Source organism: Aedes aegypti, unplaced genomic scaffold (assembly GCF_002204515.2).
Source record: "Aedes aegypti strain LVP_AGWG unplaced genomic scaffold, AaegL5.0 Primary Assembly AGWG_AaegL5_hic_scaff_235_PBJ_arrow, whole genome shotgun sequence".
NCBI lineage: Eukaryota > Metazoa > Arthropoda > Insecta > Diptera > Culicidae > Aedes > Aedes aegypti.
The window spans coordinates 75,287-92,688 of NW_018735883.1; the positions used below are offsets into that span (position 1 = coordinate 75,287).

The 17,402-nt window shown below is 36.8% G+C and overlaps 1 protein-coding gene across 1 annotated transcript; it reads right to left on the reverse strand.

Annotated features, from left to right (window-relative positions):
* Positions 1 to 208: 208 nt before the first annotated feature.
* On the reverse strand, positions 209 to 1,046 carry LOC110681023 (polyadenylate-binding protein 2-like). Its single transcript, XM_021856791.1, has 2 exons — positions 884 to 1,046; positions 209 to 806 (listed from the first exon to the last, which is right to left on the reverse strand). Exons 1-2 carry the CDS (start codon positions 1,028 to 1,030, stop codon positions 426 to 428), a joined length of 528 nt encoding a protein of 175 aa, XP_021712483.1. The 5' UTR covers positions 1,031 to 1,046; the 3' UTR covers positions 209 to 425.
* Positions 1,047 to 17,402: the final 16,356 nt, after the last annotated feature.

A 17,402-nucleotide genomic window follows, 5' to 3' on the forward strand; every position in this document is an offset into this window, starting at 1 on the left:
GTCGCTAAAACGTGAATTGCTATCACCCCTGCTATTTAAAATACCATTATTTCCTGAATAAGAAAAAAATACCTCTATTTCCCTACGAATGCAATAACAGCAACTTTGGCAGTAAAAGTTTTGGAACTGCTTATGAAACGCTAAACCGCGGCTTAACTGAGAGACAGGCTATGTAGTCTGTACCAGTGGTGATGTAATGCCAAGAAGATACATTTGTTATTAGAAAAGTCATGTTTCATTATAGTTGGTGTAGTAAAGTACAGAACACTTAAAACATATAACAAACTCAACAAACTAAAAGACATGCTGGTGGTATACCTAGCATTAATCATCTGAACTTTCAATAACTGAAACCGTGGTTCTCAAAAGCATTTATACTCCTTTTGTATGATGTTCCCCAGGTAAGATGCTGGTATGCTTAAGTTTCACAGCATAACTTCATCGTCTCCCGTCTCCGTTGTTTTTGAAACATCTTTCGATTTGCTGAATTGCGCGGCTAACAATTTACTCCTTTCTTCTCTCTTCTGCGCTACGTTCACGTAGATCGGCTTCCCGGCAATCAGGCGTCCATTCATGTAGAAGATTGCTTTGAGTGCAGCTTCCGAATCCGCACCGTAGCAAACGAAGCCATGCTTTTTCGATTCACCGGCATCGTTCCGCGCGATCTTGGCCGAGGTAACTGTTCCGAACGGGGAGAACAATTCCCGCAGCCTATTGTCGTCGATTGTAGCGACCAAATTCTTCACGAACAGATTCGCTGATTCGGTCTTTTTTGCTGGCGGGGGATGACTCATCTTATCGGCAATCTGGAAAATCCGGGTATAAAGATTATAGACTTTAATCTTATTTAGTAATTACCAAGGTTCAAGTGCAAAAAACCTACGGCAGAAGCTGAGGATGTTGGGAAGAAAATCGATATCAGATGCAAATCACTGATTGTAAACCAAATTTCGCTGTTTTTGTTTACTGTGACCGATGACAGCCACACGCTAACTCGGAAGTACCCATTAAATGGGTTCCATGTACCCATTTTTATGAACAGTACACTGAAATGAATTTTATTGTAGAAACTACTGAATCCATGGTAAAATTAAGAACTGCACCAACGATTTTCAACCGACTACATTAATCTGTTAACTCTACCATAACATAGTCCACAAGAAAATATATTCTGTTTATTTAACCAGAGTTGTAGTATTTATAACTATAAATATTCTACACTGAAATGAATTTTATTGTAGAAACTACTGAATCCATGGTAAAATTAAGAACTGCACCAACGATTTTCAACCGACTACATTAATCTGTTAACTCTACCATAACATAGTCCACAAGAAAATATATTCTGTTTATTTAACCAGAGTTGTAGTATTTATAACTATAAATATTCTAGATTTGACAAGTTTGGCATTGTACTTTTCACCATACTGCGTTGTACGGTGGGTGTCACGGATTGAAATACAATGCTTTGTAGTCGAGGCTACTATGAATGTAGTCACATTTACTACACTGCTCAGTGATTTTTACCAAATTATAGTAAACTTAACAGAATTTTGTAGTCGGTTGAAAATCGTTGGTGCTGTTCTTAATTTTACTATGGATTCGGTAGATTATACAACAAAATTTGTTTGCGTGTAGATTTGACAAGTTTGGCATTGTACTTTTCACCATACTGCGTTGTACGGTGGGTGTCACGGATTGAAATACAATGCTTTGTAGTCGAGGCTACTATGAATATAGTCACATTTACTACACTGCTCAGTGATTTTTACCAAATTATAGTAAACTTAACAGAATTTTGTAGTCGGTTGAAAATCGCTGGTGCTGTTCTTAATTTTACTATGGATTCGGTAGATTATACAACAAAATTTGTTTGCGTGTACACTGCAAAAATTATACTCATTTTCTATACACGGGAAAAAATTCTGTGGTAAAAATAACTATTTTAGCTGACTACGCCCATTCTTAAAACTACCATGGAAATTCAGACCAATTTACTATGTTTACGGTACACTGAACCAAGTAATCATGTCGGATTTATCTAAAAACACATATGGGTTTTTCCATGTAGTTTTTCACATAAGGTTCATCAGATTACAACATGAACATTTGCGATTTAATTTTAATTACATTCATCAGATAAAACACATACATTTGTTCTGAAAAGTTAATATGAGTTAAAGGATTGTTACAATAAATTATATGCAAAATTCAGATGGAAATCATTGGTTTTGTTCGTGATTCTCATATGATCATTTAATACATTTTATTTTTATTTTTAGGGATCCTTCTACTAAAAAAGTCGAAAATCAAAATTTGCGTTTCAAATTGTTTATTCAAAACATTATTACACAAAAAATGTCTGTATATCATGCATATTGAAAACCGCGATTTTTTTCATCCACGATCCATCGTCTACGACTTGCTTAAGTGGAGGTTTTCCTAATCCTTTTGTCCTTCATCCTTCTGTAAATTTTAAATTAAAACTAACAAATTTATTTTTGATTATTTGTGTATAAATATTGAACTTACCTTTCTTTGTCGTTAATCAATGGCGTTGTAGAAATCCACTGAACGCGTTGTAATTATTTTTTAAAGAATAATGAACCTGCTTAAAATGGAACAAACTTAATACGCCATCTTTACAACACTACTAATTTTCACATCTGCGAATCACATGATAATTATCGGATAGCATACATGGCTTTTGTTCATATACAATTCACAGTATAAACCAATAAACATGATGGGGTATTGTAATGAGGTTTATGTACTTTCTACATAAATGGCAATGGATACATACAGCGGGGATTCGCTGGTTGGAACACGATTCTCTTCCATCTAGCGAATCCGACCCGTTAGTTGGAACGACTGACAGCTGGTGAAAATGCTCCACACTAACGCATCTGGAGAGCGAATCGTCACGAAACGCACATATACATACGCATTTGTTCTATACACTCTTAAAAATAATGAAAATTACTGTGGATGTAATTCTGGTTATGACTGAATGACACATGATGTAAGTGATGGAACGACAGAAAAACGTGTCCTTGAAGATGTATTGAACAAAATATGTAATTTTACATGTTAAAAGACACGAAAACGATGGGACTGTAATCGATATTTCCCAAAACAGACACTAACGTAATTAAAATTTGACACAAATTTACGTCATTAGGCTCGCTTCTTTTATGTGCATCCAGAAAGACGTAAATCACATCATTTTTGGTAGTGTGTATATGGAGACTTCAATGCGACGGTACTCAGACGTCAAAGTCAGTTTGACATTTTCTGTTGACATTTGAGTGCTTTTTAGTTGGAATATTTTCCAACCAGCGAACATCCAACCATAGAGTCATTCCATGTAGCGGACCTCCAACGAGCGAATCCCCACTGTATAACATTGATAGGATTCCCATTACTGTAGATGTATGTGACGTTTTTAATACTTTTTATGATATTTCTTGGTTCAGTGTAAAATCAAGCGCATTTCTGGTCTGCTGAAAATTGCCGGTGCGAGCGCTTAAGTTAACCCCCTAAAATGGTAGTTTATACCGCACATTTTTTTTGCGTGTATGTGCATTCACACAGTTATTAGAACTCAACTAACTCAACCACACATTGACTCGATGGACGACAAATATAATGTGAATATTTACTACTAAACAAAATTATGTGTGAGTACACATAGTGAAAATTTATGTACTTTTACACATAACTCGAATATGGAAAATGAACACCAGAAAATTCACTAGCAGATCTCAAAGGAGGTTGCATCAGCCATTTTCCTTTTAGTCGCTACGCTTCTTCAACTCCGGAAAAAAGTTGATTTATGTACGGTAAGTTGTAAAATTGTTAATCTATTGATCTGATTAGCTGATTCGTTGTTTTATTTACCGCTCAGTAATAGACGTTGTCAGACTGCGGGGGCGTTTCAAAGACCTATCTTCTCTGAAAAGATAGGAATAGAAACCATTGCTAAGGACTTCTGGGAGCATACCATAAAGCATTCGCCAACGGCACAGTAATTCGTCTGTGGCAGCACTCCGAGTTAAAACCACCCGCATAATCATGAACCATATCGGTACTATTCCCCCTACCATCCACAACAATTGGGTCCTAAAATGTTTAATGAATTCTTGTTTTTATGCAATAATACGAAAGAGCATGTTATTGCAACTACTTTAGCAAGTTTTCCAGCTCAAATAACGGCTATAACATTTTTAAACTTCAATTTTAAAAATGGTTTCGAATATGAACCTTGACACTTGTGATCTTGTTTGACATTCACTTTTTCGACAAAAATGCCACAGGGCATATAGTTTGAACACTGGGGTTGTTCCTATCTGACATTTCGGAAGGGACACGGAAAACAAAATATACCCAACATTTGAGTTTAAACCAAAAAGGTGTGACAAAATCATAAAAAAATGTTTTTTGTACTTAAACCAATGAAAATCAACTAAAAATTGAGTAAACATGTGTTTCTGCCCTAAACTTACGCGTTTGGTACTAAAATTGAGACAGGGCTTTAGGACCCTATTTGCGACAATATCTGGACCACTACGTATAACATGCAAATTAACAATATGTCAACAGTACGACAAACGTGTTTGACAATTTTGTGAATAGTGAATGGGAAAATAACAATGTGGGGAATGGGCGGTTAAGTTATGTAACCATATAAATATGGCGATTTTCACGAACAAAATTTTCCATGAATAGTTCGTCAAACGGTAGATATACCGTCCATTTTTTGACAAATTTATTTTAAGCCAAATGGTTAAGAAACATTAAAACCATAAATATTCAATAAAAACAAATAATGTTTGTGTAATAGTTGGTCTTTGGTGCTAAATGATTATTTTACTGTATGTGGTATTGTTCTTTTGGATTTAAACCATAAAATAGAAATGATACATTTTGAGCATCTTCAGCAGAGTTATATTTTCCCAAGTATAAAATCCCATGGACTGTACTTTTAATAAACTTATTTTATTATTTCACATTAGGGAAAGGTTCAGTTGTTGATTCACCACTTGTAAATTTTTCTCACACGTAAATTTTCAGGCGTTGAAGAATATTTTCCGATGGGTTCCAATTTGCCAACATTTTAGCTTCCGCTTAACGGGAATCGTGATGGAACAGCGTAGTGCACCGTCCCGGGAAAACATTGTTTGTCTTGTTTCTGGTGAAGCACCGGTCTGGTTTCGGTCATTTTATCTAGTCCCAGCGTCTCCGATCCCAGCCATTTTGCTGAAAGGGCTCGGCCAGTTCGACAGCAGATTGTGTCGATTCCGTCGATGATTCCACTCCCGCATCTAAGAGAAAAACAAATGACTCACGTGCTACATTTAGATTATTCAGATCAATTACTTACCGGCGCTACTGTTGCTGGACATTTCACACTGATTCATGCTGATTTTATAAACTATTTTTCCCAAAAACAAATCCGCCAAATGGATTCACTTTTTTCCATATTTAGATAGAGAGAAAACAAACACTCTAGTAAAACATCACATCAGCAATGTAGGTTTTCGATTTTTTTTTTCGAAATATGTTTTCACACAATTTGTTGAAAAACTATAAAAGTGTTCATTCACAAAATTCATAACCCTGAAGGGGGTGGGTGGGTGTCCTTAAGATGTTACAGCTCATACAATATTCGAAAAATACTCATACAAAGTGCGCAACGAGGAGTTGGGTGGGTGTCAAAAATGAACATTTATGACGTTATGAAATTTGTGAATAAACCCAAAGAACCAAAAAACGGTAGTGTTTCAAGATTAAGTTGGATTTTTTTTTTCAAATTATTTATAATGCTTACGCTGTTGTGAGAAAATTTTAAGAGTGGATTAAGTTCGCTTATGAACCTGTTCACGAATACTATTGCGGGTGACTGTTTGCCAAACTGTAATGAAAAGGTAAAATACAGTGAAATGCATATATGTGCTAGTGTGTTGCGTACAAACCATTTTACGGACGGTAATTTTATACTGCCACTATTTCCTACGAGTTTTCTGTTTCACAATATTTCACAATTTCTGAACAGTATTATATACTGTTACTGTTTGCTGTGGATTATGAAAACCGTTATTAATAGTCTAGAGCTCTGGAACTCCAATTGTCCAACAAAAAGGCCACTGTTTGTGATATAATAACTCTTACAGCTAGAAGAATCTTATTGTTTGGAAAATACGACGAATTGTATTTTTCTATGCGGGCAGGCTACGGGTCTGATATCGAGGCAAACTTCAGCCGCTGTGAAGTGTCTTCGTTATAGAATGGAGCACATTGTGCTATTTCGAAGATATTCCGGTTGTAGTTTGTGGACACTTCTGGTGATTCGAATTCAGGCCAACGGGCGGTACAATCATCAATTACAAGATAGTTTTTAGATCGAATCACCAGTTAGTCATTGATTGAATTGAACGCAATAAATAAACGTTATATTATGCTATTAAAAACCTTTAACGTCGTTTATTACCTCGTAACAATCTTATTAGTATTAACCAATATTCTTCATTTGAAAGGCATTTAAGATATATGCCCTTTTCATACACATTTCATTTGTTATCACACATAAATTTGAAGATCGCAAAATGAACACGTGGTATGTGTCCCACAAATAAGCATCATGTACATCGGCACATTGCAAAAATCTATTTGTGCTACACACACTGTAACACCAAAGTACCCTTTAAAGGGTAAAAAAGTACCCTCTTTGAGAGAAGTAGTTTAACTCATAAAAAGAGTAAAGGGCCCTTACTCATTAAAGAGTAAACGGCTTGTACGTCAAATCAACGAGTGAAGTTTACCCATTATCGAAAAAGGATTTTTAGAGAAACAGGGTAAAATTTACTCTTTTTCCGAACATGAAAATTCAATCTATTTTATTGTTTATTTTCGTGTATAAAACATAAACTATAGCAACTTCTTAATATAAACAAACGTATTTTATTCAACATAATATTAACAATTATTGTTCTGATGCAGTAGAATAATCTATTCATCAATAAGCCTGATGTATGGAGCAGCTGTTACTGGCGGTTTTGCGCAGCGGGCATGCAACGGGATGTATTGGGCAGAAAATTCATTCTGTAAAATATTTGATTATTTGTCTAGATAGAGGACACAGCCACGAAAAATATTAAACCTACCTTTTACGTATCCGCACTTTTTAATTCTTATTTCTGATATAATAGTAACGAACTAATGAACATCAAACGCTGTTCCATGAATCTTAAATGACTACACGCTAACTTTGAAGTACCCTTTAAATGAGTTCCATGTACCCATTTTCATAATCAATATGGGAATGTCAGAAAAAGGGTATTTTTAATGACATAAAAAAGGGTACTTTAGCTCCATTTCGAAGTTTCCCGTCTCGTGGAAATAATGGGTAAATTGTATACATGCTTGTTTGATATCATCATATCCGCCATTGTTCGAATTTGTTCCGTTGCCACCCGGCATTACTGAAAAACAAATTGTGAAAAGTGGAATTCACGCGTTATTTCAAACCAATCCAGTGACCATTTTTGTGCTGATAGTTTTGTTTCTAACGATGCTTTTCTAACACGTAAGTAATGCGACGATTTTCTCTTGAATGACATCTTTACAAATTGCTTTATTGTTGCAGATACTTCGACATCTGTGTCAATTCACCCAAACTGTTCGGGCCGGCTCCAAGGAGGATTTTTTGAAGCAGTTAAAGTGATCCAGATTCTTCATTTCCAAGTGCCGTATGTTTGGAAACTTCCGACAAAAGGAACAAAATAATGATATAATTTCTTAAATTTGTAGATTAAAATAATAAAACTGAACAATAAATGTAAGCTACATTTATGAAGTTTTTGGATGGTCTTTTGATATATTTCTCAAACTTTTTATTTCTGGATCCCTAATCTCAATCTGCGGCAACATTCATCCAAAAAATGAGGTTTTATTACCCATTTTCATTGTAAAGACCAAGAGTGAAAAATACCCATTATTTGAAGTTCAAAGCCAATACTCTTTAATGAGTAAGTCGACTTTACTCTTTTAATGAGTTAAGCCACTTTAGTTGGAAATGGGTATTATTTTACCCATTAATGGGTACTTTCATGTTAGCGTGTATAGCTGCAAGATTTTTTTCACCCATTAAAGAGTAAATACGCGGAACATATAAATGGGCAAAAAATACCCATTATTTGAAAAAATGAAGTACCCTTTATTTTGACGTCTCCATATATAAGAAAATAATGGGTATTTTTCACACATTAAAGAGTAAAGCCGAGTTTACAGTGCATATACAGGATATAGATATTTTTCCAGTGTACTGAATAGGGTCCTAAAGCGATGTCCAAATTTTAGTGCCAAACGCTTAAGTTTATGCCAAAAACACATGTTTACTCAATTTTCTAATGTTTTTCGTTTGTTTAAGTGCAATAAAACATTTTTTTTATGTTTTTATAGATTTTGTCACACCCTTTGATTTATACTCTAATTTGGGTGTATTTTGTTTTCCGTGTCCCTTCCGAAATGAACAATGATAGGAACAACCCAAGGGGCAAGACAGCTTTAACATGAGTTAATATTTTCATCGGAGTTACTCAGAATGCATCATGTTTGCTCACTTTCATAATTTTGGCATCCCTACTGGGCAATCCCAAGATAAAAGATGGTGGGAAGTGCAAAAGAGAGTGTTCTTCAGAAAAACACAAAAGTTCCTCAGGCTTGCTCAGAACGCATCAGCTTCCATCGTTTGCATCAAAAACAATTCATGATTGCTTGCAGGTCTCTCTAAACAGCTGTCACTTTTCTGCCGAAAACAATCGGAGCCATCGCAGCAGCTTGTTGACTTTTGATCGGTGATTAATTCAGGGCAGGAGTTGCATATGTAAGCTAAAGTTTAGTAAAGAAATGAGATTCAAACTAATGATTGTTTTATATATTTCAGTCCAATAATCCCAGTGCTTGCATATATGTGAAAGCCGCGTAAGACAATCGCGACGTTGCACAACTTTACCGCTTCATCCTCGGCCACCGATAGTAAACATCTGCACCGTTCTGAAATTTTCGTTCCTTACCACCGCCCACTACTCATTCGACAACGAATAAGGCACTATGTATATTGTGAACATATAAGGCTGTTTAAAATCCTTTAACCAATATCGGGGCAATAACACTAGATCATCAGTTTTATCACTATTGCTGCGGATCTACTAATGGACGAAAACAATGAGGAACAAAATCGTCAAGTGGACAGAAAATACTCGAAGCGGATTCAGCATACAACCAACAATACATAATCAAAGAGGTCCGATTTGACAAAACTCGCCAAATCGTCAGCAAGGCCAGGGCCACTAAGCTGGATCATTCGTTAGTTGATTGTTCTTCAAACTCGGAAGCGGAAAAGGACAAGTTTACTTGTGTAAAGTGTACATCGATTGAGCCATACAGGAAAAGCTCTTGCGACATCAAAAATATCGAAATTCGACACGAAACCTCTCGAACTCGACAATTCTTGTTAGCTGAGCTAAAGCAATGCATCGAGAAATTTATTCAAGGTAAGGAAGCTTTGATTGTTTATTTTTGCTCTTGGTGAGTTTACCGCTGATTGCAATTTCAATTAAATTATCATTTACCAGAACCCTTTTAGGGAGCCGGATTCTATTCTTTGCACTTTTTATTCATTTCGGCAGTAAGGTTTTTTTAAAGCTACGAAGCTAATGTTTGAAAAAGTGAGTCATGGAAGTGCACAAGTGGTTCTGCATCCTACATTGTTTTAATCATCGGTTCGCACGAAAACCATTACTTTAATAAAAATCACATCATCGCATATTTGCGTCACATCTTGTTCAATGTTTTCGCATTAATAATAATATTTGCGATAGCAGTAATGAGTGAAATGAGCAATGAAAATATATAATTTTTAAAGCAGAGTTTTCTCAATCTGTGAGTCGCGACCCTCTGAAAGGTCCGTAAGCCAATATCAAGGGGGTCACAAAAAAAAATCCAAGTAATCATGATGATCAAGCTGCAATTTATGCATATGAACTGTGTATATAAAACTAGCATTACTGCATAACTACAATTAAAGTTGATTCAAAGTGGGAAAGGGACCCACTAGAGCCATATTGAAGTCATAATTCATTAACATTAACTCGGACTTTTCTCACTTTGAATCAACTCTAACTGTAGTTATACAGTATTGCTAACTTTTTATTAAACTAAACGTTTATTTGCATAAATTGCTTGCTTGAACATCATAGATATTTGGGTTCTGAATTTCCAAATTTTTTGAGAACAAAACAAATATTTTATTGGACAGGTAAATTGTCCTAAAATTTTATGTTCTCATGGTTAAACAAAATAGTGTTAGTAGAATTTTCAGCAAAATCCAAGCGTTTTTAAAATTAGTTGGCTTGAAATATCTCGCTTGATTTGTGATAACGCAATAACAGCCATTTGTAACCTCGTGTGTAGCACGTCATTTCTGAGCGAGTACACACCATGTATAGAGGAATAACACCAATTTACGACCCATCCATACGATTTTGCCTACTTCGTATGGAAATCCGAAAATTGGTACAACATTCTTGTAGGTAGAAAATTAGTGATTTTCCCCTAATGGGTTCATTCACATATTTCATAACACTGACAATTACACGGAGAAAAATATTTGGTAAAAACAACTAATTTTCCCTTCATTTCAACGAAATCTTAGGTTGAGATTTGCACAAACATGTTCTTAGTTTTGATTTTACTTTTTGCGTTTGGTTGAAACAAACTAAAATTCTAGGTGGTTTTGCCTTGGGAAATGACATTTGATTTTAACAACTTTTGTTTGAAACAAACTAGAAATTCGTTGTTCAATTTGACAGCAGATAAAAACAACTAATATTTTAGGTTGTTTTAAACTTAGAAAAGCGGTTTGAAAGAACAAAACTATATGTTAAAACAAACAAATTTATTGTTTGTTTTTAACAAAATCTTTGTAGGAAATTCTGCTTTGTTTTCTTTCTAAATATTTTAATTAAAAAAATTAATTGTAGGCTTAAATTTATTTATTTATACTACTACATACAGATGCAATAATTATCCAATCAATATTTTTATAAGCTGCTTTTAAATGTTTTCCGCTTGCCCATACGCGTGATCCCGAGGGGGGGGGGGACGTTCAATTCTCCGGAAAACATTATCTGCAAAATAAATAAACCACTGCTATTGTATGAAAATATGTAAATTTTAAATTTTACCTCAGGGTTCTCCTTCAGGAAACACAGATAACGAAGCTTCTTCCTGGAAACTTAAACAAAGGGAATCTGAAATATAATGGGAGTAGCGTGAAGGTCAGTATTTCTGGAACCGATTGTAAAATTAATGTGATAAAATAAACTATGCTTACCCAATAATATGCACATGTCAAAATATAACAGCATACACGAACTAGTAGACATTAATAACAATGTATAAATTAGCTTTAATGGCTATAACGGCTAACTTTGCAGATGTATTACATTATGTGGATAGCTACAAAAACCGTCAACAAATCAAAACTAAATATTTGGTTTGTTTCAAATATTAAATAAACTTGTTTACTTCTTCAAACAAAAAAATAGTTTGATTCAACCTTCTATTCCTGTTTGAATTTTTTAAAATCTGATAATTGTCAACAACCCAGTTTATGGCAAAAATAAACTATGCCTTGGTTAAAACAAACTTATATTTTAATTTGATACAAACTTGACCAACGTCGAATCAAAGATGAAATTTCAGTTTAAAACAGCACAACTTTTTAGGTTGTTTCAAACAAAAACATTGACTTTGTAGCAACAAATTCATGATTAAAAACAACCAAATTTCTAGTTTGAAAACAACAAAAATTTTGGTTATTTCAAACTAGCTTGATTTTTCTCCGTGTACCATTTTTGACACCCACCCACCTTTTCGTAACGCTTTGTGTATGAATATTTAGGAAAATTTTATATGAGCTAATAAAATACAATATCATATTTAGCTCGCCTTGTACCGTTCTATGTGACCATTTACCGTGGCATCGAGATTTCGTCATGATTTAATGGATCATTAAAATAACCAAAACAGCCCGCTATGGAAAGCATAGATAGCACCACCGTAGCCTTGTGTGTTTGACAGAACAGCAATGCTGTCACAATGTTAAATCACATATACAGTGGCGCCTTTGTTTTGATGTGGTGAGCACTTGCAAAAGTTACGTTCAATGATCCATTTCGAATCTTGAAGAAACATTTTTGGTAGAGCAAATATGTTATTAGTAGTTTGTTTACTACGGCATTTTCAAAATTTAAAAATGTTCTATGTCTTCCTTACCATTCTCATTATAAAAAATAGTGTTCTGTGAAACTTTCAGTTTTTTCGGTGGTTATTAAAGGTGTCCCAAAGACAATGGGGAAATTGTAAAAAACACGTTAGTACTGTAGTGTAAGTACAAACTTATCATCTCATAGTGAAAACCTATTCGTCGAACCTAAACGAAGAATGTTGCTGAAGAAACAAATCCATTTCGAGTCAATTTTGTTCGTCATTTTGCAGAAGATATGGGAGATCGGATTTTAATTTTTTTTGAAATTCGAACCGCCCTAATGTGCACTCATTTTTAGGAGTATGCAAATCTTAATTTATAATAAAATACCAATAAAATACACAAAAAGTTGAGAAAATGGTTAACTTATTTATTTATTAAAGTATAACGGCTTTGAGAGGTTTGACTGTATTGTCCAAACCGTTTCATATCAACCAAAAATTAAATAGGGAGCCGTATCTTATTCTTGGCACTTTTGATTCACTTCGGCAGTGGGGTTTTTTGAAAGCTACAGATACAGACCACAAATAATAGGTTGGGTGACAAAACGTCGAAAGACAAAATGTCGAATGCCAAAACGTCGAATGCCAAAATGTCGAAAGGACAAAACGTCGAAGGGACAAAACGTCGAAAGACGAAACACATTTACCGATATGATTAAACAATGTTTAAGACTTGGTTTAAGACCTAAGCGGGGGTGAAGAAATCGGCCCTAAGACATATAGGGAAGGTGTACCGATATTCGCCATGTACCAGTTTTTCGCCACCCCGGATTATATACCGTTTTACGACATAGGGAAGATGTACCAGTTTTGGTCACCCTAAGGAAAAATATTGTTTATACTTAAATCAAAAGACTTTTGATTACTGTCAATACTTTGAACGAAAAGCTTTCATCCCATGCTCTGCAGGTAAAATATAAAAACTAATCGGAAACCTTGTTTTTGTATTGTGAATATTGGACCAAAAGAGCAAAAAGTTTAAGGAAAATTATTTTTTTGACGTTAACTACGTCTTACGGCAATATACTGGGTGTCAATTGAAAATCTAAAATTTTGCGACCGTCACGAAATTATGTAAGATTTTGAAGCGCTAATAACTCAGTCATTATCTATAGATTTTAAAAAATTTCCCACCAATCGGTCGGAATGTATACAGCAATTTTCGTCGAATGGAGAAAACTATTGGAATATCGACAATTAAACTATTGAAATTTGGAAAATGTCGACCCCTTTCTTACGCAACCAATCACGTGCAAGCAGTTTTCCCACGCTTCTTTTGCGTTCCGCTTCGCACTATAAAACCAGACCGATTCCTGCTTCTTCGCTCATTCTTCTTTTTGCCGTCAGGACTGTGAACATGGTCAGCGAGCAAGTCTCGAGTGCCTTTCGCATTCTCAGCTCAGTTTTCAATGGAACGCGAATGGAACAAACAACACGCCGCCACGACTGAAGCCGCTTGTTGAAGCGCACATCGTCATCGCCACCGCAAACCTCATCGGGCGAGGAGGATTCTACCAGTGCGCCGTCAAAGTGGTGTCCGATCACCAAGCGGCGGCAAGTTTGTACGAGATGCTGAAGAAAATCGACCAAAGCCGCTTGTTGAAGCGCAAATCGTCATCCGCACCGCAAATCTCATCGGCGAGGAGGATTGCAACCAGTGCGCCGTCAAAGTGTGTCCGTGTTACGCAAATTCAACAATTCAATCGGCACTTTCCAGAGGCCAACACATGTGTTTTAAAGAGTTGATTTGTAATATTCCTTAATTTGTTCGAGATGCTGAAGAAAATCGACCAAAGCCGCTTGTTGAAGCGCACATCGTCATCAGCACCGAAAATCTCACCAGGCGAGGAGGATTGCAACCAGTGCGCCGTCAAAATGTGTCCTGTTACGCAAAATTCAACAATTCAATCGGCACTTTTCAGAGCCAACAAATGTGTTTTAAAGAGTTGATTGTGTAATATTCTTTAATTTGTTCGAGATGGCTGTAGACAATCGACCAAAGCCGCTTATTGAAGCGCACATTCGTCATCAGCACGAAAATCTCACCGGGCGAGGAGGATTGCAACCAGTGCGCCGCCAAAATGTGTCCGTGTTACGCAAATTCAACAATTCAATCGGCCCTTTCCGGAGCCAACTAATGTGTTTTAAAGAGTTAATTGTGTAATATTCCCTAATGTGTTTACCACATACTTGCAATAATTTCTTAATTCATCTCATAGCAGCATACAATAATTGATTAATTACGAATAATTGACAATACGGCAATTTGAGGATGTTTCCGAAGACGCTGCTGCAGTGCCGTCGGGATGCAATAACAGCATAATGCTAATCTTGTAATTCCCTTACCCAGACATCAGTTTCATATAGCCTATTTCCCAGATAAGAAAACGAAGAATTTGAAAGGAGGAGCATCCTGCTATTCTAAGGGTATAAAGCATCCCTTATTCGTTGAATTCGGTTTCATTCTGTTTTCGCTTTCGAGCTGGTAAGAGCTCCTCCAAACCTGCTCAGCTCCTCGCTACCAGAGGCAAGCTGTTTGTACGAGTTGGCTGAAGAAAATCGACCAAAGCCGCTTGTTGAAGCGCACATCGCCATCCGCACCGCAAATCTCATCGGGCGAGGAGGATTGCTACCAGTGCGCCGTCAAAGTGTGTCCGTGTTACGCAAATTCAACAATTCAATCGGCCCTTTTCAGAGCCAACAAATGTGTTTTGAAGAGTTGATTGTGTAATATTCCTTAATTTGTTCGAGATGGCTGAAGAAAATCGACTAAAGCCGCCGAAATGTGTCCGTGTTACGCAAATTCAACAATTCAATCGGCCCTTTCCAGAGCCAACAAATGTGTTTTAAAGAGTTGCTTTGTAATATTCCTTAATTTGTTCGAGATGGCTGTAGAAAATCGACCAAAGCCGCTTGTTGAAGCGCACATTGTCATCAGCACCGAAAATCTTACCGGGCGAGGGGGATTGCAACCATTGCGCCGTCAAAATGTGTTCGTGTTACGCAAATTCAACAATTCAATCGGCACTTTTCAGAGCCAACAAATGTGTTTTAAAGAGTTGATTGTGTAATATTCCTTAATTTGTTCGAGATGGCTGAAGAAAATCGACCAAAGCCGCCAAAATGTGTCCGTGTTACGCAAATTCAACAATTCAATCGGCCCTTTCCGGAGCCAACAAATGTGTTTTAAAGAGTTAATTGTGTAATATTCCTTAATTTGTTCGAGATGGCTGAAGAAAATCGACCAAAGCCGCTTGTTGAAGCGCACATCGTCATCAGCACCGAAAATCTCACCGGCGAGGAGGATTGCAACCATTGCGCCGTCAAAATGTGTCCGTGTTACGCAAATTCAACAATTCAATCGGCACTTTTCAGAGCCAACATATGTGTTTTAAAGAGTTGATTGTGTAATATTCTTTAATTTGTTCGAGATGGCTGAAGAAAATCGACCAAAGCCGCCAAAATGTGTCCGTGTTACGCAAATTCAACAATTCAATCGGCCCTCTCAGGAGCCAACAAATGTGTTGACGTTAACTACGTCTTACGGCAATATACTGGGTGTCAATTGAAAATCTAAAATTTTGCGACCGTCACGAAATTATGTAAGATTTTGAACGCTAATAACTCAGTCATTTATCTATAGATTTTAAAAATTTTCCCACCAATCGGTCGGAAATGTATACAGCAATTTTCTCGAATGGAGAAAACTATTGAATATCGACAATAAACTATTGAAAATTTGGAAAATGTCGACCCCTTTCTTACGCAACCAATCACGTGCAAGCAGTTTTCCACGCTTCTTTTGCGTTCCGCTTCGCACTATAAAACCAGACCGATTCCTGCTTCTTCGCTCATTTTCTTTTTGCCGTCAGACTGTGAACATGGTCAGCGAGCAAGTCTCGAGTGCCTTTCGCATTCTCAGCTCAGTTTTCAATGGAACGCGAATGGAACAACAACACGCCGCCACGACTGAAGCCGCTTGTTGAAGCGCACATCGTCATCGCCACCGCAAACCTCATCGGGCGAGGAGGATTTCTACCAGTGCGCCGTCAAAGTGTGTCCGATCACCAAGCGGCGGCAAGTTTGTACGAGATGGCTGAAGAAAATCGACCAAAGCCGCTTGTTGAAGCGCAAATCGTCATCCGCACCGCAAATCTCATCGGGCGAGGAGGATTGCAACCAGTGCGCCGTCAAAGTGTGTCCGTGTTACGCAAATTCAACAATTCAATCGGCACTTTCCAGAGCCAACACATGTGTTTTAAAGAGTTGATTGTGTAATATTCCTTAATTTGTTCGAGATGGCTGAAGAAAATCGACCAAAGCCCTTGTTGAAGCGCACATCGTCATCAGCACCGAAAATCTCACCAGGCGAGGAGGATTGCAACCAGTGCGCCGTCAAAATGTGTCCGTGTTACGCAAATTCAACAATTCAATCGCACTTTTCAGAGCCAACAATGTGTTTTAAAGAGTTGATTGTGTAATATTCTTTAATTTGTTCGAGATGGCTGTAGACAATCGACCAAAGCCGCTTATTGAAGCGCACATCGTCATCAGCACCGAAAATCTCACCGGGCGAGGAGGATTGCAACCAGTGCGCCGCCAAAATGTGTCCGTGTTACGCAAATTCAACAATTCAATCGGCCCTTTCCGGAGCCAACTAATGTGTTTTAAAGAGTTAATTGTGTAATATTCCCTAATGTGTTTACCACATACTTGCAATAATTTCTTAATTCATCTCATAGCAGCATACAATAATTGATTAATTACGAATAATTGACAATACGGCAATTTGAGGATGTTTCCGAAGACGCTGCTGCAGTGCCGTCGGGATGCAATAACAGCATAATGCTAATCTTGTAATTCCCTTACCCAGACATCAGTTTCATATAGCCTATTTCCCAGATAAGAAAACGAAGAATTTGAAAGGAGGAGCATCACCTGCTATTCTAAGGGTATAAAGCATCCCTTATTCGTTGAATTCGGTTTCATTCTGTTTTCGCTTTCGAGCTGGTAAGAGCTCCTCCAAACCTGCTCAGCTCCTCGCTACCAGAGGCAAGCTGTTTGTACGA

Bases quoted from the DNA above. Each gene is read 5' to 3' on its own strand.
- LOC110681023 (XM_021856791.1), bottom strand. From the start codon at position 1,030: ATGGGTACATGGAACCCATTTAATGGGTACTTCCGAGTTAGCGTGTGG. The intron at 807-883 runs GTAGGTTTTTTG...CGGATTTTCCAG, and splicing joins CAACATCCTCAGCTTCTGCC to ATTGCCGATAAGATGAGTCA.